The following is a 23,793-nucleotide window of genomic DNA, read 5'->3' on the forward strand; positions in this document are numbered from 1 at the left end:
TCTGCCACCTCTCTCTTAGCTTTTGTGGCACTCTAACCCTGATCAATTCTTTGGAACTATTTAGGATTATTCTATCCTATTTAAAAATTGTGATTATTGAAATAGAAAATTCACAATAATTATTTAAGTAAGCCTGAAAATGTAGTATTGATTGAAACATTTAGGAGTCTTAACCACTTTTAAAGCAGGACTAATTGCCTCCATGACAATGCCTCCTAGATCCTCATAAGTTCTCATTCATTAAGAGTTTGCTGTGCAAGTGATCTGTCTTGTAAATTGTTCACAGGTTTTTACATATCCCCCAGACATAACACATCCTCAAAATACATAGATTTAAACTGTATTCCAGCTCTGAAGATTTTTAATTTCTTATTCCTGAACATAATTTACGGTTCTAAATGTAGCTACTAAATTTTTAGGTAATTTACCTTGTCTTATATAGTTTTTAAGAATAAGTAAAATGTCAAGTGAACATGAGAGAAGTTATTGCTTTATTTATTTATTTTTTTATTATTATACTTTAAGTTCTAGGGTACATATGCATAACGTGCAGGTTTGTTACATATGTATACTTGTGCCATGTTGGTGTGCTGCACCCATCAACTCGTCGGCACCCATCAACTTGTCGTTTACATCAGGTATAACTCCCAGTGCAATCCCTCCCCCCTCCCCCCTCCCCATGATAGGCCCCTTTCAATCCAGGCTATGTATTTTAGGATCATCTGGGAAACTTAAGTAAATCCATGCATAAGCCCCGCCCCCAGTGACTCCAAGCCAATCTGCAGTGGGGCCTGAGCACTGACCTATTTTAAAAGCTTCTAGGTGATTCCGAGACACAGGCCAGGTTGAGAGCCCCAATCCCATTCAGCTCTCCTATGACTCAGGTGAGAAAGCCAAAACCAGCACAACCGAGGGTCCCGCCCAGTCCAAGCGGCAGGAGGTCGGTGTCAGGTTCTCTGCTTCCAGGCCCCTTCTTCACCTTTCCTTTTGGTGAGACATATGTGAGGGGCACCACTTTACCCCAAGGGCCACCTAACCCCACATCACCTCTGCAGGCCAGGGGGTGGTGGTTCCTTTACCTGGGACACCAGGAGCCCAGTGTGTCTCCACCCCGAGCTGCAGAATCCAGGCAGGTGGCTGCCATCTTACAGCTTGACCTTTGAGACCCACGCTGATGTATGTGTTTACCTAAGGTAGTTTTAAAATAGAATAATACAAAAATGCATTCAGTAAATTTTGATAACAAAGAAAACACATTTTGATTCAACACTGTCCATTAAAATGTGAACTGTGGAATCCAGGTGGTAGATACATGGCTGATTGGCTTCCTGTATGTTTGAAATTTTTTCATAATAAAAATTTGGGAGGAATGTTTTAAAAAGGGCTTGAAAAAAATAGCTTTAAAATGTATTTATGTCCCAGAGCATCTCCCTCTTTTGACCTCCCACCGGGAACCCTGTAATTCCTGCCTCAGTTTCCCATCTTGGGCATTGGGCCAGGTTTATGCTGCCTCATTCTTGGCTCCACACCCTCCTCTGCCATATCTGCTCTGAATGCCTGGAGGGACTGAGAAACTCCCCAGGATACAGACTTCTTGTGCTAAAACACCGGAAGTCCTGGACGCTCTGGACAGTTGGCCATCTCCTATGTTGGGGGTGATGATGACAATGATGGTTTTCGAATAGGACCGATCAAATTTGATCCTGATGGACTCCTGTATTTGGGCTTTTGACAGCCATTCTTCTCCATAAAATGAAAGTATTGAGCCAGATGCTTGTGACAGGAATCTTGTCTCGTTCGGGATTATCCAGGCTGTTTGGTACTTTCTCCTGTTTTCTTTTCAATTGCTTTCTTTTCAATCTGTTTTCTTTTCAGCAGAACCAGGTAGGAACGAAAACTATAAAAATGTATAAGGATTAATTTTGCATTATTGGTAGAGTCATTAAAAGACTTGAGAGTAAAATTTGGAACCAATCTTTAATATCAGTGATTTACTGGTATAATTTTTCATTCTCTCTGTATCCTTGGGTTAAAATTTTAATATATGCATCAATGTATCACTGAATTACTTGCCAAAACATACAGTGACATACTGTTCATATTTTAATTATTTAATTAATAATTAAGTAATAGGGGTTTACTTTTATTGATAAAGTTAATTATTGCTCTTAGCTTAATCTCTCCATCTTCTCAGTATCTCTTGTACGATGGGAACACCCTTTAAAATTATTAATACAGTGAAACACTCTCCTAAGTATCGTTCTGCTAAATGTTTATCAATTAGCTATTGATGGGGAGAGGGTAGAGAAAGCCCTGATTTCTAGCACTTGCCAATTTCAGTGGCATAAATACTACCACCATTACCAATTTCAAGCTAAATGGGAGAGAGAGATGACTGCACTGCCAAGCTGGGCAGAGATGTGCACAATCCGATCTCCCTGGCCAATGACAGCAGCTCCACTACACCACGGCATCTTTATGCTGCAAAAAAGTAGGTCAGACAGATGCTCCCTTATATCATAAGAACTCAGATTTGTTGAGCATTAAGGGTACTGTTAGATAATATTATAGTTTATGAAGCAAATTTATCAATTGATACGATGTAAAACAGCACCTTCCTCAATGGGTAATTTTGCAGGAGAAGCACACAGCGCACAATCTTTGGACAAAGGCTTCCTGGGTCTGGATCTCCCTTGGCCCTGATAGCAGGATTTGCCCACAGCCTCTCCTTGGTACCAGTCCCTGTTAAATTACCCCATCCATTTGTTATGCTTCAGACATCCTTGCAGAAAGGGCTGCTGTACAGACATGTTGTCATCTCTAGGCATCCATAACTGTGACAAGTGAAAAGGTCATGCCTTCAAACATTAGCATTGCAAAGAAGCCATGATAATGATTCCTTTTTAAAAATCCTTTCCACCATTTCTTTAAAGGGCTGAAAATACTTGAGCTGGTTAGAAGAACATGGTCTAGTCAGAGCATTTCTCTCTAAGTGCTGAATTTAATAACCAGAACAAAAATACCCATTTTAGTAGGGCACTCTTTCAAAGTAGAAATCTAAATAAAACTGAGGAGTATTTGCAGATTAAGATGGGCAAATCATAAACAAACCAGAGGTCTGTGGTTTGGCCAAGGTATTTCTCTCATCAAATGCAATAAAGCTTGCGATTATTTTTTTTTTAAAGGAAAATAGAAGAAAACAAACAAGTCCTCAAAACAATGCTGCAGTTTTTGGAGAACAGTTCTTCCAGTTGGTTGTTTTAAAGTACTAGGGAATTAAAGTTCTGGGTCAACACCAGCCTTTGCAATGCATTGCTCCCCTGCACAGAGCTCCTGGAATAGGACAGAAACCCTTACTTCAGAATTGGCTCACTCTGATTGGAATAAAGTCAGTGAGTGTTAAACTACCCTGGATTTCAGAGGTGATGATGGTGACTTACCATGTTCTCACAGGAAAACTGTCTTTTTTTACGTCTTACCATTTTACAGATTTCCTTTTTACAAACACTGCACAATAGGACATCCTGACCATAGCCTTGAGATACCCAGGAGACTGGGAGGCATTAAACATGGATTGATTTTCAGTTTTGCAACCAGAGTTTCTATATTTTGTTCTAAGGACGAGGGTGTTGCAGGAATCAGGACGCTCATCAGGAATTGGGGGATGGGGGATGATGGTGGTGGACAGGGGTCACCTTTCAAAGCTAAATTATATGTGGGTGTCACGGTTTCTGATTCACATTCCCCAGCTCTGAGAGAAAGAATGAGGAGTAAATATTTTCTTGTTCATAGGCCTGTAATACATTAGGTTACTTTTGTTGGCTTTGAGATCTCTAATTATCATGAGTTAGCCCTTTTCCCTTATGAGAAAAAAAATCTTGATTAGTGGATTTGAGGCCAAACAGAAGGCGCCACCACCTTTAGTTCCTCTGTGACAGCAGATCCATGGTGAGCCTGGGCTTTCTACAGCCAGTAAGCCTCCAGCTGTTGAGGAACATGCCAGGTTACCTTTTTGTAGGTACACCCAATCTCTACTCTTTCAGTTCCCTCATTGAATTCAAATGGTTGAACTCAAATTGCTGAACTCAAATGGTTGAAAGGGAATGTTCCCTCACCATAAATGCTGAATCTTAACACCTCCTCTCATTCCCTCTTCTCTCTCCAATCTCCTGCCACGAGAGTGCAAAATGGTGCTGCCACTTGGTCAAACAATGTGCCTGTTATCAAAATGTTGAACATGAAATTGCCATATAACCCAGTAGTTCTACTTCTAGGAATCTCTCCTGGAAAACATGAAAACATTTGTTCACACAACAGCTTATACAGGAATATTTGTAGTATAATTACTCATAATAGCCCCAAAGTAGAAATAACCCCAGTGTGCATCAGTGGGTGAGTGGATTTAAGAAATGCAGTATATCCATGAGCTGGAATATTATTTAGCAATAAAAAGGAACAAAGTACTGATACTTGCTATGACATGGATGAACCTTGACAACACTATGCTTAGTGAAAAAAATCCAGAAAACTAGATATTAAAGAATACATGCTATATGATTCTGTGTATAGAAAATGATCAAAAAAGGCAATACAGGGACTGTGTTAGTCTGTTCTTTTAAAGACGTACATGAGACTGGGTAATTTATAAAGGAAAGAGGCTTAACTGACTCACAGTCCTACAGGACTAGGGAAGCCTTAGGAAACTTACAATCATGGTGAAAGGGGAAGCAAACGTGCTTCTTCACATGGCGGCAGGAAGGAGAAGTGCAAAGGGCGGAAAGCCCCTCATAAAACCATTAGGCTCTTGTGAGACCTCAATCACTATCATGAGAACAGCATGGAGGTAACCACTCCTATGATTCAATTATCTCCCACCAGGCCCCTCCCATGACACATGGGGATTATGGGAACTACAATTCAGGATGAGAGTTCGGTGGGGACACAGCCAAACCATATCAGGGAGAGAAGGTAGATTAGCGATTGCTTAGAACTTGAGCGGGGAAAGAGAAATGACTGTAAATGGGCAGGAGAAATATTTTGGGGTAATGTAAAAGCTCTAAGGTTTGATTCAGTGATGATTATACAACTGTGTATATTTGTATTCAGGTTATAATGGTATGTATGTATATGTATTAGATAATATAAATATATTTGTAATGGGTTGAATAGTATCCCCAAAATTAATGTCCCCTTAGAACCTTGGAATATGACCTCATATGGAAATAGAGTCTTTGCAAATATAATTCGTTAAGAAGAGATCATATTGCATTAGGGTAGGTTCTAAATCCAGTGACTGGGATCCTCATAAGAAGTCCATGAGAAGACACAGAAACATTCAAAGAAGGATGTAAATCATGTAAAGATAAAGCAGAGGCTGAAGTTCTGCTGCCACAAGCCAAGGAATGCGTGTGGCCACCAGAAGCTGGAAGAGGCAAGGAAGGGCTTCCCCTAGAGGCTTTAAAGGGAACATGGCTCTGCTGCTACCTTGATTTTGGAATTCCAGCCTCCAGAACTGTGAGAGAAGAAATTTCTGTTATTACAAGCCACACAGATTCTAGTAATTTGTTACAGGCACTCTAGGAAGCTAATGCAACATTAAGTGTACAACTGAATCACACACTTAAAACAGGTGAATTTTATGGTATGAATATTGTACCACAATAAAGCTGTTAATAAAAATAAACATTTTTCTTTGATAGGCTAGGGGAAAGGGGGGATCAGAAACAAAGGCTGGGGACAGTATAGCCAGTTTTGCTGCATCTCAGAAATGCCGGAAGAGGAATTTCACAACAGTTGTGAACAGCTCTCTTTGACATGCAGGACTCTTGGCGCCTCTTTCCTCAGTCACCAATTTGCCTACTTCCCATCTTATTACACGGTCAGTGCTGTGGGGCGCATCTCTGCCACATGGCTGCTGACTCTGGAGAAACTCCCAAATGTAGGTTCTTCTGTGAGTGTCCAGGCTACAGAACTGCTGGTATTTTGACGTTTTATTATATGTCTCAAACCTCTCTGGTAAGCTATGGGACAAGGCATGACCCAGTATGTGCCAGTCTTAGAAGAAGCCACCCAGTATGTTTCTATGGTAAAGTACCTTGGAAGGCTTATGAGGCAAGCAATCAAGTACATAGTCTGAGCTTGACCTCAGAAATGGGGGAAGGGAGCTTCTTCCTGTAATTGGGGAAATGAGATTTAAAAGCAAGTAAAAATATAGTTATGTTTTGATGAATTTTTAAACTTTCTAGTCCTTTTTGTTAACATCTTATTCCTTTATCATATTTTTAAAATATCTTTAAACATGTGTGCATAGTTATTTTGCAGTCTGTATCTGATGACTCTATCATCTGAAGTCCTGGGAAGCTGGTTCTCAGTCATGGTGTTAGTTTTCTCATGTGTTCTTTAGTTTTAGTTTGTGAGCTCATGGCCAGTAGAGCTTTATCTGGGTGCATTTCAGTGGGCCTGGACAGAGAACGTATTCTTGTAGAGTATGTTAGCTTTTGCTAGTCTCCTCAGGCCATTATCAAACTACAGTCACCTTCATGTTAATTCTTTAGCATGAATTTGACTCCAGACCTATGTAGAGTCAGGCCAGTTTTGCAAATTCTCAGGGGAGAGATTGTTTTTCTACATATATAACACAAGCTGAGGTAGTTTTATTCTCTCTTTACTTTTGTGGATTTTTATTTATTATTATTATTATTTTGGTTATATACTTTCTGTCAAGATAGAACCCTTTGAGGAGCCTGGCTTTGGAGGTCTCACATTTAATGTCATGCCTCTCAGGTAGTCAAAACACCACCATTATATTACCTCTGACTTTTCACCATCAGCTTTTGTTTTTGGTCTCTGGTTTTTCTCTCACCTTCTTATAAGCTTAGTATGCATTTTAAAAGGTGTTTGTTATATACAGTCTACAATTTATAGGTGGCTTGTGGAATTGGGGTGGGATCTTGTGTCATCTGTTGCCAAGAAGAGAAGCCTACATATTAGACTAATTTTGATGTGGGAAAAGAAAACTTGAGAAGCTTCACAAATAAAGAGTTCCCTTTTCTCAGTAAATTGGAGATGAGATTCTCTGATACAAGTTATGGAAGAAGGACAGAATTCAGGTCTCCAGTGACTGATAAAGGTTTGCAAGGTTTATAAAACTGTGGGAGATGGACATTGTGAAGAGTGGTTACGAGCACTGGTTAGCAGCAATAAGGGATTCACGTAAAGTTGACTAAAAGTGGAGGTTTTATCTCCATTGTTGAAAATGATAGTTAGAAACATAGATGATCCCAGAAAAAGGAGGATAACCCTTCCTGTGAACTTTTTTTTTTAATAGACAGAGCAACCAGTAACATCATTGTATTAGTCCGTTTTCATGCTACTGATGAAGACATACCCAAGACTGGGCTATTTACAAAAGAAAGAAGTTTAATGGACTTACAGTTCCATGTGGCTAGAGAGGCTTCATGACCATGATGGAAGGCAAGGAGGAGCAAGTCACATCTTACATGGATGGCAGCAGGCAAACAGAGAGAGCTTGTGCAGTGAAAATCCCATTTTTAAAACCATCAGATCTTGTAAGACTTACTCACTATCATGAGAACAGCATAGGAAAGATCCACCTCTGTGATTCAATTACCTCCCACCAGGTTCCTCACATGAAACATGGGAATTATGGGCATATAATTCAAGATGAGACTTGGGTGGGGACATAGCCAAACCATGCCAATCATTCTGGGTGTGCTAAGGGATATAGGCCATGGCCCTCAACAGGATTGGAAGAGAGCAACATGCCGTGGATATGAAACGGCATGACAATTTCTGCTGAGGGCTCACTTACTCGAGTTTCATTTTTCTGCTGCCTTTCCTTTATTTTGCCTGTGATTCTCACTCAGCAGTTTCTTGAATAAATTTCATTTCAAAGAAATATCTCTTGAAGCATGATTTACCTGAGTGTGTTGCCAGGGAAAAATCAAGAACCCTGCTTTGCTGAACAAGTTGTGTCCCTTTTGGTTTTCCAGTTCCTGCGATGATAACATCATATCCAAATACTACCCTGGCTACGCAGGGGCAGAAAAAGGAGATGAGCTGCACGGCGCATGGTGAGAAGCCCATTATAGTCCGCTGGGAGAAGGAGGACCGAATCATTAACCCTGAGATGGCCCGTTATCTTGTGTCCACCAAGGAGGTGGGAGAAGAGGTGATTTCTACTCTGCAGGTAAAAGCATGGCAAATACAACTCAATGAAATGAACTTTATTAGAAGAATAAGTCTTTCCTTTCACACAAGTGGGTGCAGATAAGTAGCAGATAATCTTTTGGAATTTATTTATGAAGCACCCTTTCTCTCGCCTTTCACACAGCGAGATTACTGAAGTAGCCTTCAAAAATAGTGCTTTAGCCTAAGTGTTAAGAATGGTGTCATTATGAACGCAGCAGGGAACCTAACTGTAATAAAAAAAAAGTGAGAAATAAGGTTTTTAAATGACAGTTAATCTTTGAGGAATGACGGCCTATGCTGTGTGCATGTTTTAACTTCCTGCAAAAAGAAAAATGAGATGGGCTTTGGGACAAAGATATTATAAAAACTATCTTGCTTCTTTGGAAAAATCCACAATAAAAAAAATGCTGTTGTCAAGAGAGGATCACAAAAGCTAGAGAAAAGCACTGTGAGTAGTGAACTGGCTTGTGCTGTTATCGTGGGGATAGAGGATGATACTATAGCACACACAAGGTGGGGAGGTGGGGAAGCCCTGTGTTCGAAATGCTTATATTGGCTCTCAGACATTCCGTTCCTGGAATCCTCCTGGAAAAGGAATCTGATGTGAGTCGTGCTGGCCCCCAGCCCTGGCTGCCGTATTTAATCTGTCTCTTTAGGCATGGTTGCTTTGGATACCATGAAAAAAAAATGTATATGTGGGATATATGTCAAGCTGACCACGACATTCTATATAAATTACACATCCAATTTAATGAGCTACAACTGACATGGATAATGTACATGAATCCTATTCATCCACCTACTTACAATTACACTGAAATAATTTGTCCTCAGAGGGATACGTACATGTGTGTGATTTAGCGTATGTGTCTGGAGGAATGGGAGTTGTGTGAGTGAGTGTGAGTGTCAGTGTACATATGTGTGTGCTGGGCATGGCAGGAGAACTGAAAGAGTGGAGAGAGAGCTTTACGGCCCGAAGTCATTTTGCCTGCTGAAAAAGATAAATTTCTTTCTGCTTCACACATAGATTTTGCCAACTGTGAGAGAAGATTCTGGTTTCTTTTCCTGCCATGCTATTAATTCTTATGGGGAGGACCGTGGAATAATTCAGCTCACAGTGCAAGGTAGGAAGACGATAGCATAAGAGAATAAACACAGTCGTTTCAGGACGGGAGCTCTATGCTCAGCCTTGGGCATCTGTGTGGCCTCAATTTGCCCTGTAACACTTCCTAATTCCCAGGAAATTTTGAATATGTATAATGTCAGTGCTAAAGCAGAATTTTGCAGTGCCTGTGATTATGTCAAAGTAAAGCCCTGAAACAGGGAACGAAGCCCTTAGAGGAGCCAGTCAACATGACAAGCCCATCACAGTCAAGCCGCATGCACACAAGTACAGCGGTGGAATTTCTTAGCTCAATTTTAGGAATCCATGTACTAGATGACCAGAATAAAAGGGAAGTTTAACATTTGGGGCCAAAATATGTTTTGAGTTAGAGATCCAAACTAGAATAGTGACATTTTATATCCTCCAGGCTTGGTCCAGTTCTTAAGGACTATGAAAATTGGAAGTCTTGGGAAAGTGGAATTTCTCTTCCCTAAAACGTGATTAGGAAAAAGAAAATGTTTCCAAATAAAAAGCGTCTGTTCTTGTCTAATGCAGACAAATCATTTGTGAGTCACACTCAGCATTTCCACTGGCATTTCATGTCAGAGCTCCGTTTGAACTAACTCGGAGTCTTTCTGTTGATGGCGCAGAGCCCCCAGACCCTCCCGAAATTGAGATCAAAGATGTCAAAGCACGCACAATTACGCTCAGGTGGACCATGGGGTTTGATGGAAACAGCCCCATCACGGGCTACGATATTGAATGCAAAAATAAATCAGGTAAGTTCTTTACTTCCTCCAGCTTCATTTCCACCTCAGAAAGTTCCTTTATTTTACTCCTTATTAATGTGTTTTACCTGTAAGCGCACAACTCAGCTCACCGTCACTCAGAGGCACCATTTCCCCCAGTCAGTCTCCCTCCTGGCCGGAAGCGCATCCTAGCTTTCTGCTGTGGGAGTGGAGTTTTGTGTTGAGGCTCAGCTCTGCTTCTTTTTCGTTTTTAGCCAGCCCCAGACTTCGGTCTTGCTTTCTGCTGGACTCCTTGATACTGCAGCTGCCTGTCGGCATGTGGGCAGTGGCTGATGGAGCCAGGCCCCTGCCATGACCTTTTCTATCTCACCTGCTCCCTTCGTTTCCCATTTCCTCAGTTGGGTGACTTTTGCAGAGCCTGAGCCCATGTCCTGCACCCAGAGTGCTGAACTCGAGCTGTGCTTGGTGTTGGTCGGATAAACTGTGCAGTGGTGGTTGGTGCAGAAAAAGGAAAATTCACTCGGGAGCAACCTCCTGGAAATGCTCAGGGACCATCGGCAACACTGGCTGCTGCACCCAGGACCACTCAGCCCAGAGCCCATAAATAAAACCGACCCTGCCGCCAGGGCCACTGCAGGTGTGCCCGTTCATTGCCTTCAAGGAACAATGCCGGGGCCATTTTGAACTTTATGATGCGTGGGGCGAGGGTAGAATACCACCACTGTGGCCTCCAGTCAGAATTTTTACTGTGTCTCATAAAAGATATGAGGAATTCGAGCACCGCCAGCATAGGAAGGGTTAATAAAATCCTTATAGGCCACAAAAGCAGCTTTATTTTTCACTTCCTGGACACAGCACATTATTTCAGATTACCCAGTTGTGACCCATTCAGTATCTTTGGCACTAAAGCTGTAGTAAAAAATCAAGCTCAAGGCAGCTAGGAACCACAGGTCAGGAGTGAGGAAATGTGTCAGCAACAGCAAGCCAGGAACAGAGCCAGGAAATGGTGACTGCAAAGGAAAGCCAAGGGGTGACTCTTCAGGAATTCAGGAGAACAGAATTTGAAGATTGAGAAGATGGTGAATCAAAGCAAAAAATAGTGTTTTGAAAAGTAGTATCTATGACTTGCTGGGTTGGAAATGCATGTAAGAAAAAATGGAATGGCTCAGGCCATCAGCCTCTGAGTTGCAACTAGGGACCTAGAAGTGAGGTGATACTACTTACACAAAGTCTGAGGAAGGGCCCTCCAGGGGTTGATTGGACTGCAAGTCTCACCATAGCCAAGAAATGCTGCAGAGCCAGGGCCCTGGGCTCAGGGGTGAGGCACAGTGACCTGGGGGGAGGGGGGAACTCGCCCAAGACAGTGCTGAGCTAAACAAGCGTCTTTTGGGGACTAGGATGAACAGGTTTCTCAAGGGCCCAGGGAGGAGAGGCTGACCTTGCCTTTGTTCTAAAGAAGTGGGATTGCAAGTTCACAGATACAGGTCTTGAAGTGAAGCAAATGCTTCTTAGGTGAGGCAGGCACATTTGAGCAGAAACTGGCCTGGAACCTGGTGACAGTGATGAGAGCTCAGACAGATGCAATGAGCACTGTGGGGACAGGGACAGCCCTTTACCTTACTGGCTGCGCACTGGCTATGGGGCTGCAGGCTGCCCGTGCTGCTGGTGCCAGAGCACACAGGAGGCCACTCCTAGTGGAGCAGCTCAGGACCTCCCCTGTCCTCATAAAGGATCGGGCATTGCCGGATGCTGGTGGCAGGCCTAGGCTCAGTGGTTTGGGACCCAGCCTGTATGGGATTTGCTGCTGGGCCTGTGTTGCACCAGCTCTGCACCTTCGCTTGCTCATCTCACCTGTGAAGTGGGCACTGCTGCATCCACCTCAAAGGACTGGCAAGGAGACCACAAAGGCCACCAGCTGCCCTCTGCCTGGAGTCCTCCCTTCCTTGGGCCACCCAGTTACTACCCCCTCCTTAGATCCCAGTTCCCAGGTGCTCGCCCAGCTCCATCTCCCTTTCAGTCTCCCTTTCAATCTCAGCACATGGCATTATGGGACATCATATATGTATCTCTGTGATTACTGACAAATATACTGATTAATGCATTTCACCTCCACCACGCTAGAGGCTCCTTGGGGACTCCCTGCACCTAGTAGGTCTATTTTCACCCAGCTCATTTCTCCAACACCCAGAACCACACCTGACATGTGGAGACACTCAATGGATATTGGCAAACTCTAAGAAGGGAAGACGTTGAAAATGCCTTCCTCGTTGCCTGGAGCATACTCAACATCTAATAGGTGGTAGCTTGTAGATTGCTCCAGCATGCAGGAAAATACGAGTAAAATGCCTCTAAAACCCTCTGTGTTAAACTACTTGCTCAGCATCTAAGAGTCCTCACTATCTCCCTACTCCCCCAGGGGTTTCCCAAAGGCAGGGACTCTGGTTCTCTGTGTCCTGGGATCCCCAGCACCCAGCACAATGTCTGTCAAGTGAACGAGTGTACTGTAAATGTTTATTGCATTTAATTTACATGCAATTGAAATCTAAGAATCATTATTATCAATAGCAGCTTTAAATGTATACATTGATCATGGTTTATATAACCAAAGCAGCAAAGCTCCTTGTCTATAAAGCTGAGTGCAGGAGGGATTGAGGGATACTTTTTCCATCCTTCATGCTCTACTTCAACCAGAGACAGGGCCAGGGCCAGTGGTGTGGCTTAGATGTTATGCAGCCCTGGAGCAAGTCATTTTAAGAGTCAGCATGGGTCCCAGGAGAATCACTGGGGAAAAGCCCACAGGACAAGCGGATCCAAGTCCATGACCAAGGTCTCCACCAGGACCCTACAGAACTCCCATTACTTTCAGTTTGGAAGCCCTGGGAGGAAGGAGCTGTGCTGAGAGTAGACAGCACCTGTACTCACTGCTGTATGAGGTGTGTTAGTCAGATTTTTCATGTATTAGTTGCTTCCTCAAGAAATTTTTGGTGTATAAAAATTACAACCATAGTTTAAGTGAGTGTAGTTTTAGACTGATTACAAAGAAAGCTGATCCTTCAAATATTAATAACAGCCTAAATGTCACTTCTTCCAGGAAGCCTTCCCTGACTACCTATTCCCCTTCACTATTCATAGCATGTCTTGGAACATTTGGTGGACTTGTGACTATTAATTTACTATCTGTACCCCACTGGACAGTTGTCCCCCTATGGGCCATAGTGAGCTCTGAGGGCTGGAATTGTGTCTGACAAACCTTATGCTATGTCCCTGAACCCCTTGTAGTGCCTGACAGGTATACTAGATTCATGATAATCATTAGTCGAATTGTTGAGTCTCAACCCCTGTTTCAGGCAATGGTGAAATTATCCCCCCAAAAGTTTTCCTTTATTTTCATTAATTTTTGAAGAAAGCAGCATATAACCAATGTATTAAAGTACTTCACATTCTTAACAGAAAGAACTTCTGCAAGTTACCATTAACTCTATGCTTGAACAATCCTAGAAACAGAAACTCATTAACCCAGGGAACACAGTTCTGTCTTTGGTCAGCTGTGACTGCTACAAGTTCTTACATTTATTGCACCAAAAAAGACCGTCCTGGATCCAGCGGCTCTCTTCCCATCTCTTAACCCTTTGGCCAAATAACACTCCTCCCAGGATTTGACAACAGATGACTTTCCTTGGCTTACTATTTTCCAGGAAACACTGACCATCCCAAGTCCTTGTTCTTGTATCTCCTGTCATCATCTCCTGGCCCCGCCAACTCTGGTCATGCCCAGTTGCAGCACCAGAGGGCGTCATCTGACCAGGCAGAGGCACAGTGAAGCTGTCCCTTCCTTACCCACAATATTCTTCTTCTCCCATAGCTGACAAGTACACAGGTTGCTTTGGTTGCCATAGTTTCTGATTCCCAGGGACTTCTGCTTCTCCTTTACATGGACCCAAGGCCACCTTTAACATCCCTTTGAGCATATTGTCCGGGGACCTCCAGCAGATCCATCTGCAGTTTGCTGCCTCCCTTTATTCCCTTCCTGGGAAGGCGGCCTGCCCTTCAGAGTCTGTTCCTCTGGTGGCCATCTCCTCTCAACAGGTTCTCTTGTTGCCCCTCCTGTCCACGGTTCCTCTGGTGGCCCCTCCTGTCCACGGTTCCTCTGGTGGCCCCTCCTGTCCACGGTTCCTCTGGTGGCCCCTCCTGTCCACGGTTCCTCTGGTGGCCCCTCCTGTCCACGGTTTCTCTGGTGCCCCCCTCCTGTCCACGGCTCCTCTGGTGCCTCCCTCCTGTCCACAGTTCCTCTGGTGGCCCCTCCTGTCCACAGTTCCTCTGGTACCCCCCTCCTGTCCTCGACTCCTCTGGTGCCTCCCTCCTGTCCACAGTTTCTCGGTGGCCCTCCTGTCTACAGTTCCTCTGGTGCCTCCCTCTTGTGCACAGTTTCCCTGGTGGCCCCTCCTGTCCACGGTTTCTCTGGTGGCCCCTGCTGTCCACAGTTTCTCTGGTACCTCCCTCCTTTCTCTGTTGGCCTCTCCTGTCCACGGTTTCTCTGGTGCCTCCCTCCTGTCCACAGTTTCTCCTGTCCCTCCCTCCTGTCCATAGTGCCTCACAGGTCTCGGGCCAGGTTTCAGCACCATGGCAAGCTCCATCACACCCTGGGAGGTAACAGGAAACACAGACTCTGACACAGAACGTACACGCCCCCAGCCCCTCTCCTCTCTTGGGCTCCCACCCCTAGTTCACCCTGAAAACTGTTATCCTTGAGAAGAATAAGACAGAGGACAAGGGGCTCTGCTGTGTCCCCACACCTCCTCCTAGTCACCAACATGGAGGGCCCACTCCTTCTCCCAGCTACCACTCCATTGTTAAGCCTTTCATGTAATTCACCTCTAGAACTTTCAGTCACCCTCACTCGTTCTGGTCTTTAGCCTATAACAGCACTTCTTCATATCAAGTCCACACTCTTTTATTAGTCCTTGTTGCTCCTGCATTCATTGGATTTGGGGTATCTGACCCCCAAGACAAGCTCCCCAGCAAGCACCCAGTGCAACCTCACTGGCTCCTGTCAGCTCCTCACTCCTTCCTCACTGCACAGAGGCTGCAGTGGGACTCTGAACTGCCCCATCCTCCTACACCACCAGTCTCCCTGGGAGGAAGTAGGCAGTTGTGGTGGTTGATGCCTCTGCCCAGGCAACATGGAAGTTTCTGGAGCTGACAGGGCCAATGAAGATACAGCCATCTTCACCGGAGGTTTTGTCTGGGAGTTGGCGGACAGCCTGGAGAGCCATATGAGTGTCCATGACTGCAGTCCCTTACACCAAGCCGTGGCATCCTGCTCACTCTTTCAATGAATGATTCTGACAACTTCTTCCTAAACCAGGCTGCAACTCTGAGCCTATACAGCCCTCTCAGTCTTCCTGCAAACCCACAGATGGTACAATAATTCTGGGCCAAAGTTTTCTCCTCTTACATTTGACCAAATGATTTCTGTGCATTGTCAACTTGCCAGAAGGTCTTCTAAGCATATGAGATTTTCAGCAGGTGCCTGGAAATACCAAAATCCTGTCTTATTAGGTGTTTTCAGAGACTATGTGGATGTCACACATTATAGAAAAATGACCTTGAGCTTGGAGATAACACAGATGAGGCCAAATCCCAGCCCTTCTTCTTACCAGCTTTGTAACAGGGCTTGAGTTTCTTGACTTTTACTAAGGAAATAAAAACCTTACCTTGGCAGGATGTTGTACAATTTTAATCATATAAAACAGTCTGTCCAAACTATACATCAGAATGACCAAGATAGGGAGTCTTTTTAAAAGCACAGGTTTCTGGGCACCATTCCCCAGAGATTCTGGTTTAGTAGGTCTGAAAGCAGAATTATCAAAAAGCCCCAAGGTGTTTCCAATGTGCTCACAGATTTGGGGGCCACAGAAGTCATATTTTAAAATGCCCAGCACATTGCCCTGATGGGGGGATGAAACCGAAAATTGAGATATAAATATAACTAAAAAGAATGCACCATTAACCAAATAAAGAGGTTCTTAGGAGTAAATCACAAACAGAAATGTATGAATGGACATCCAAGATCTGAAAAGGGCAAGTGTGACTGGGGAGAGTCTGGGAAGGCCGTGGACAGGAAGGGTGAGGATGGGCTTTGAAACGGGTCCCCTAACCCATTGGAGGGAGTGAGGGGTAGTTTCTACAGACAGGGAGCAAATGCAGCATCAGAGAGGGTTTGTAAGTCACTGGGAGACTGTTGAACAAGGGAGTGTCACTGAGGTAGGGGCTGAGCTAAAGGAACCTATAGGGCATGGATGTGGAGGTGCCCATTGACCACCAAGAGGGGACTGTCCTGTCCCTACCCAGGTCCACCATATGCCTTGGATTGGTGTAAGGGACTGCAGTCATGGATACTCATATGCCTCTCCAGGCTGCCCGCCAACTCCCAGACAAAAACCTCCAGTGAAGATGGCTGTATCTTCATTGGCCCCATCAGTTCCAGAAACTTCCATGTTGCCTGGGCAAAGGCATCAACCGCCACAACTGCCTACTTCCTCCCGGGGCTACTTAGCAAATGTCTCTGCATCTTGCGGCACCTGGCATTCCTCCTCATCCTCCTAAACATCTCTGCAGAAGCCGGGCTTTCAAACTCTGTGCGACAAGGCTCATAGGTGTGTGCCATTTCATTGCTGTAAAATTTCCTCTCCTCATTTGTCTTCTATTGAATCACATTCTTCTCCTCATCAATTTTTTTCCAACTCTTTCTATTTCATGTTTTTCCACCTCTAATCTTCTTGACCCCAAATATGCTTTTTCCTTGTCAACTGCAATATTCATTGTCAGCTTCCATTAGGCTCCATTCTCTCAGAAGTAAAAAGTATTCAAAAGCAGTCTTTAAGCCACATATTTTTCTTCAATTCCAGAAAATATCTCGCATTTATGTTTAAAACTGGACAGAGAAGTCCCCTAAACTGCCATACTCACCCTTAGTGTGACAAAGTGAATGACCCCATTCCCAAGACTCAGAGGTCTGTGTATTTGTGGTTTATTTGTTCATCTATTGAACATTCATGTACTGTTTGTCTACTGTGAGCCAGGCACTGGGCTAGCACTCGGGATAAAAGACTGGGTATGGCCAGCATGGCCTCTGCCCTCCTGGAGTTCAAAGGCCAGCAGGGAACACAGATTCAGATTATCCATGGAAGACTTACTTGTGTGGTCATCACCACCAAGGCAGACCCTGAGGAGGGTGGGAATATGTAGGTACCATCTCTGTCTCCTGTCCTGGGGACTCCTCTGTTCATCCCCCCAGCCAACACCAGCTGTCAACCACCCACCTACAATCAACAACTGCCCACTCTTTTGACATAAGAACCATGTATTGACATTCCCATCCTTGCTTGAAACCTGAAAATCACCAGATACAAAATGTCATAGATTCAGTGATAACATTTCACATGAAGCAGGTGCTGCTGTTATAATTAGCTGTGGTTGAAAAATAATTCCTACAACCAAGGATTTGGCACTAAATGATTTCAAAAAATAGAATCAAAAAATATGTTTGGTAATCAGGATTTATTCTGGAAATGGAGACTGGTTTGTATGGGATTATCTTATTTTTAATACACTGGAGAGGAAAGGATCTGGTATGGCATGAAGTTTTGCTGGTTTTCAAATGCCTTTTAGAACCAGGGATTTTGGGGGGACCCAGGGGTACTATCCAAACCATAGTTCATTGTACTGTCCCATACAATGAGTGCTTACGGTGACCATTGTCCATTTCACTAACCTGAGCTTCGCCACTGGAATTTGCCTTCTGAGATCTCCCGCAGTCGGCCGCTCTGTGCTTCCTCCATCGCCCCTCCCTGAATTCAGCTGGCTCGTTGCCCCATGTCCCTCGCAGCGTGAATAATGAGTGTGGGATGTCACATCCCCTCTGATGGCCAACTCTGCCAGAAAGCTGGGAACATTGCATTGAGAAATCGCTTTGAGTGTAATTTTTCTTTCTTTCCGTCTTTTTTTTTTTTTTTTTTTTTAATTCCTGCTTGTGAACTTTCAAAGGCAGAGGAAAAAAACTCACATCTCTATCTCTTCTTTTTTGAAAAACAAAACCCAAAAGACTCCTGGGATTCTGCTCAGAGAACCAAAGATGTTTCCCCTCAGCTGAACTCGGCCACCATCATTGATATCCACCCTTCCTCCACCTACAGCATCCGCATGTACGCCAAGAACCGGATTGGCAAGAGCGAGCCCAGCAACGAGCTCACCATCACGGCGGACGAGGCAGGTACGTGGGACCGGGCGGAATCTTGCTCCAGAGGAGCCCGGGAGCTAACTCTTGAGGGCTCAGATGCTTAAATGCAGAAGCAGACCTTTGCCCGTGCTAGGCGGAGGTCTTTGATGCGTGCTCTCCGTAGTTCTGTGCCCTGTAAAAAACGCAGACAGCGCTCTGCATCTTACTTTGAAGGCACTGCTCTTCAAATAGGATTTAGTTCAAGTTTCCCATATCCAAGACTTAAAAGAAAGACGTATGAGGCTAACAATCTGGTGAGATTCAAAGAATCATGCAGTTTTACAATTCCTTTATTTGGACACATGGAATCCAGGTTGATAGGAGAACCGTGAGTGTGTTTCTTTCCTGAGACCCTGTGAAGTCCGGTGTGGGAGGAAGCAGTAACGCTTAACTAGGAAGCTGCAAGCGTGCTTACCGTGCAGGAGATGTGGGAAGGGGAACAGATTATTTTATTGACTAGAAACATCAATATTTAAAAATAATGTTTTTGCTCTTTTTTCTGTTGCAAATAACATTATATTTAGTGTTACAAATTCAGAAGATAGAAATAAGCATTGTGGAGAAGGCAAAACGGCTTCCATCATTTTCCCACCTAGAGCTAACCCAGAAACAGGCAGTGATAACTGGCTAAATAATTTCATCACCCACACATGCACATGCCCACAGACACACACCAGTGTATACACACCTCTTAACACACTGTGGGCCACTCATGTTTCCTGGGGATGAAATTAACAGGTGTGCAGAGAACTGAGCAATGAGGCAATGGTCCGTGAATGCTGATTGTCAACTTGCCTCCTGGCAGGAGGAGAGGAAGCCACCGTGCTTGGGTTTCTCCCAGGATGAAAAATAAGGAGTGCATGCCTGGCTCATTTATTGGAGGGAAAGAGTGTCCAGCCCCCAAACCTGCCTCTTCTTTTCCTGCCCACCATCAGAGCAATCAGCCACTCCCTACTGTATGGAAGATGTCAGCTTACTCTCAGGTCCCTATTTTTCCATCACCAAGATTAAGGTGATTGCCATACCCAGATGGCTAACAGAAGAAGGGAGGTTTGTTCCAACTTTCAGTAGAGATTGATCTTGGCTTCCTTCCCACCACCTCATGTCTGCTACCTCCATTAACAGCATCCCAAATAGAACTCAAGCTTCTGTATCTCTTAAATACTTCTCTACAATTTGTAGTGATATCTGTCACCACACGTTTAACAAATCTCATATTGCCAAATGGCTCAATTATTTTCAAGTTTTCATTAGTATAAACACTACAGTGAACATCCTGGTGGTATGTCTTTTGCCATCTCCAAGATCATTTTCTTAGATTAAATCCTAAGAAGTCAGATGGTTGGATCAATAAAATGCAACATTTTCACTCTTCTGGTATCTGTAATCAATGTTGTCTTCAAGAGAATAGGTTAAAATGTACAACTCTTCCTGAACTGCAGAGGAATGCCCATTTCTCAATGTTGGAAGACATCAGTTCTTGAACATTGTTTTCAAGAGTGAGTGACAGAAGACCTTTATGCTGAAGTGCCTGAGAGTGAGCCATTTCTGAGACTTGGATTCTCTGTATGATTTCTTGTCTGCAAAATGGACATTATGATGCCTTACTGCTCCTTACACAGACGTATCTTATCATTGAAAAAAATCTCAAGCTCTAAAAATACTTTTCATGTCTCAGAAATAAGTGGGAAATAAGTGTTAATCTGCTCCTGCAAAAATAGAATTGTATTTAATTATGTATGTAAACAACCCACTAACTTCCTCAGATCCCTGGAATTTCATTACGCTGGGTACTTAGGGAAAATAAGCTGTCCCCATCCTTCAGCCCAAAATGTCATCTCTGACTTCCTGCTCAATCTTCTCCATCCCTCTCAAGCGCTTTTCTAATCCTGCCCCATCCCAGCCACCTCCTCAGGATAGCAGCATTTTTCCGGTGATGTATTTTGCACCTGCTTTTCTGATTGCCATTATTAATGCTGCTGTTGTTGCTTTTTTCTTCGTTTCCTCTGTGACCTCTGCTGCGGCTGGCAGTTGCCATGGCAGCAGATCTCTCCCTGCCAGAAGGCCAGGTGAACAGCCTCTGGGGTGCTGGTCTGCAGGGCAGCTGCCTGGCATGTCTGCAGACAGATGCAGACTCCTCCTCTTTGGCTCCCGGGCTGACCTTTTGTATTCTATCTGGGTGCTGGCTGTGGCAGCCCCACACAGCCCCTCTCCTTTAATATTCAGAGGAGCTAAGGGGAAGGAAAGGGAAAGAGCAGGTTCCAGAAATGGAAAGCTACAGCAGAGAACTTGTCTTTGTCTTGGTTCATAGGTTTGCATGACTGAAATTAAAAAATCAATTTCCTGTGTGTAACTTACCTAGAATGGGTGCTCTGGCCAAAGGCATCCCATTAGAGTGTTCAGCAGGGGCTGTAGACACTGCTGCCCCTTCCCAGCAGGCAAACCCAAAGGCACATCATTTTAGCAGCTGTAGCTGTCTTGAGATGACCTTGTCCCACTGCTCCCTTACTCCTCATGTGGGTGCCTCTAAAAGCTGTTGCCCACTCACTTTTACTGCAATGTAGTACCCAAGTCTTGGGCACACGAGGATGGCTCCCCAGTGCTACTGCTTTGCAACGACACTCAGTGACTCCCCAGAGCCCCATGCCCAGCACTGACCTGCCTTTGCGTGCTCCCACACCTCTATTGTTGTGCTTCTTCCCCTGTGTGGAAGGCACTACAGGTTCCATGTCCCCTTTTCTGTGCTCTTCCTTGAAAAGCCTAGTTCAAAGATGCCTTCCTCCCTGGTGCAATGCCTTTTTCCATCTCCCAGGTAGAGTTGGGACTCCTCAGTTCAGCACAGAAGAGGGATTTTGCTGACAGTAGCCTTTGAGGTATATCATTATGTCTTCATGGACCCTGCTGTCCATGATGATATGCCACCTGATATGGAGGGGCTGTGGCCCCCTCCACAATTCTGTCCCTTGTGTGTGTCTGGCATAAGGGAGATGAACGTATGAGATGAACATTTATAAACGTTATTTACAGTATTGCCTTTAGAATGGGTGTCGCAATGAGCAGAGTATGTGTGTGTGCGTGTGTGTGTGTGCACGTGTGTGTGTGTGTGTGTGTGTGTGTGTGTTGAGAAAATATATCCCGGATTAAACCCACAGTGAAATTCTGAAGGGTGCCCTGGTCTGAATGTTCATGCCTTCCCTTTCAAATTAATATCTTGAAACCTAATTCCTAATGCAATAATATTAAGAAGTGGGTCAGAAGTTACCCCTTCTGCCCTGGGAGGACACAGGAGGAAGGCACCATCTATGAACCAGAAGAATAAGCCTTCACCAGATACCAAATCTGGCATCTTGATCTTGGAATTCTTAACCTCTAGAAATAAATTTCTGTAAGAAATAAACTTCTGAGCCAGGTGCAGTGGTTCACACCTGTAATCCCAGCACTTTGGGAGGCTGAGGCAGGGGGATCACTTGAGGTCAGGAGTTCGAGACCAGCCTGGCCAACATGGCCAAACCACATCTCTACTAAAAATACAAAAAAAAAAAAAAAATTAGCCATGCATTGTGGCACATGCCTGTAATCCCACCTACTTGGGAGGCTGAAGCAGGAGAATCGCTTGAACCCTGGAGGGGGAGGTTGTAGTGAGCTGAGGTCGTGCCACTGCACTTCAGCCTGGACAACAGAGTGAGACTCCTTGTCAAAAAAAAGAAAAGGAAATAAACTCCTGTTGTGTGTAAGTCATGCAGGTTAGTGTACTTTGTTATAGCAGCCCCAAAAGACTAAGGCAAGAACTTCATGCAGAAAAGTAGAGAAAGGTGAAAGATAGAAGAGGAAGGCCGAGGCGAAAGAAGATGGGGGAAGAATACAGCCCCCATCAGAGCTCCAGTGACCAACCATGAAATAGCTGCATCTGGGGCTCGAGGTGCTCTCCCCAAATCCTGATGGAATAGGGCATATTCCAGGCCATAAGCTGCAGCCCATGACAAACCAGGCCTGTGGATATAAGTCAGCTTAGTGTTGTGCAAAACTTTTTAATTCAGTGTTAATTTTTTAAATCTGGAAATTTCAGCTGAAAATCTAAATTTTGAGTTGCTCTTGAGTTCCTGCTTGGCAGCAATGAGCTGGAGTTAAGCATGGAGTGGCCACCCCAGAGGCTGACCATACACCCTCAGTGAGCCATAGTTCCCATCCTCCATTCATTGAAGGGTCAGCACACTACAGTCGGTGAGCTAGATTTCACTTACAGACCTTGAACTAAGCATAGTTTTTACATCTTAAAAAAAAAAGAATAACATGGGCCCATAAAGCCCAAAATTTGTACTATCTGAGTCTTTATAGAAATGTTTATGGATCTCTGATGAAGTCTGGCCACCATGGGAATTTGAGTTTTAGATTTCTGCTGTATCCACTGCAAAGCTTAGTGAGGAAGGGATTTCTGCCATTGGCATAGTGTCCCTACCTAATGTTGGGAAATCACATTGCTCCAACCCCAAACTACTGAGTTTATTTGCATGTGAAAGTGCATGAAGCATTATCACACCACTTTAATACACTTGACCTCAGAGAATAGCCCTGAAGCCAAGGCCAGACCATTCAGCACAGTCTTCACGGTTTCCCCAACCCCCCCCAGCACCAGCAGCCCCCACAACAAAGGAGCAGTCAAGAGAGTAAGTAACACAGTCGGAGTTAACAAGATCAGCTGTTAATGGACCCGAAGTGTCTCTTTGATGCAGATCAGCCACGTGACACGTGACCTTCACAGCTGACCCTTGCTTCAGACCAGCTTCTCCATTAGCAGCTGCCCCCTGCAGGTCGTGAGTCACTTAGTGCCTTGTGACCGAGTTTGGGGTGGCTGCCCCCTTCATTATTTTCACTATAAATCTATGCATAGAATGTGCAGCTTCAATTAGTGGGCGCTCGTTGAAACGCCACTGAATTTGACAGACCATCAGAGAATGGAAGGTGTGGATTATGGAAGGGTCATGACGCAGAGTCGCTGGGTTTCCAAGGAATCTGGCACTACGTTAAGTCTTTGCCTCATCTTTCCTCCCATTCCAGGGCAGCAGCTGTGATCTGGAAGAAGAGTTTCCTATGCGCTGAGCTGGGGCGGAGGGGAGAGGATGGAATGAGGGCAGAAGGAATAAAAGTCAGGAGCATGTGAAACAAACATAGGGCTAGCTGTTCTCATTAGCTCAGAGGGTGGCATCAATGTGTTTTTCAGTAAGAGTCAAATGCACGGCGTTCACTCAGCGAGAAGAGCCGAGCACACCCCATGCCCAACCAGGCCCTCAGGGATCTGCTTCTGTAGATTTTTGTCTTTCTCGTCCATCCTGGGTTTGAAGAAACTTTGGAAATTAAACCTAAAGAAAGTTATTGGCCTTCTTGCTATCCCTCATACACATTGTGTATACCCCTGTCTGCTATCCTGAAATGTTCTGGAACAGTTCTGGAAT

At 44.4% G+C, this 23,793-nt stretch overlaps 1 protein-coding gene across 1 annotated transcript in view; it reads left to right on the top strand.

The window, feature by feature from the left end:
• Positions 1-23,793, top strand: part of DSCAM (DS cell adhesion molecule) — an 831,700-nt gene that overhangs the window by 658,604 nt on the left and 149,303 nt on the right. The window contains exons 12-15 of the mRNA XM_028845317.2: positions 8,013-8,209; positions 9,239-9,335; positions 9,967-10,095; positions 18,170-18,337. Coding sequence (XP_028701150.1) covers positions 8,013-8,209; positions 9,239-9,335; positions 9,967-10,095; positions 18,170-18,337 — 591 coding nt within the window. The remainder of the gene's footprint in view (positions 1-8,012; positions 8,210-9,238; positions 9,336-9,966; positions 10,096-18,169; positions 18,338-23,793) is intronic.

This window comes from Macaca mulatta, chromosome 3 (genome assembly GCF_049350105.2).
Source record: "Macaca mulatta isolate MMU2019108-1 chromosome 3, T2T-MMU8v2.0, whole genome shotgun sequence".
Classification (NCBI taxonomy): domain Eukaryota; kingdom Metazoa; phylum Chordata; class Mammalia; order Primates; family Cercopithecidae; genus Macaca; species Macaca mulatta.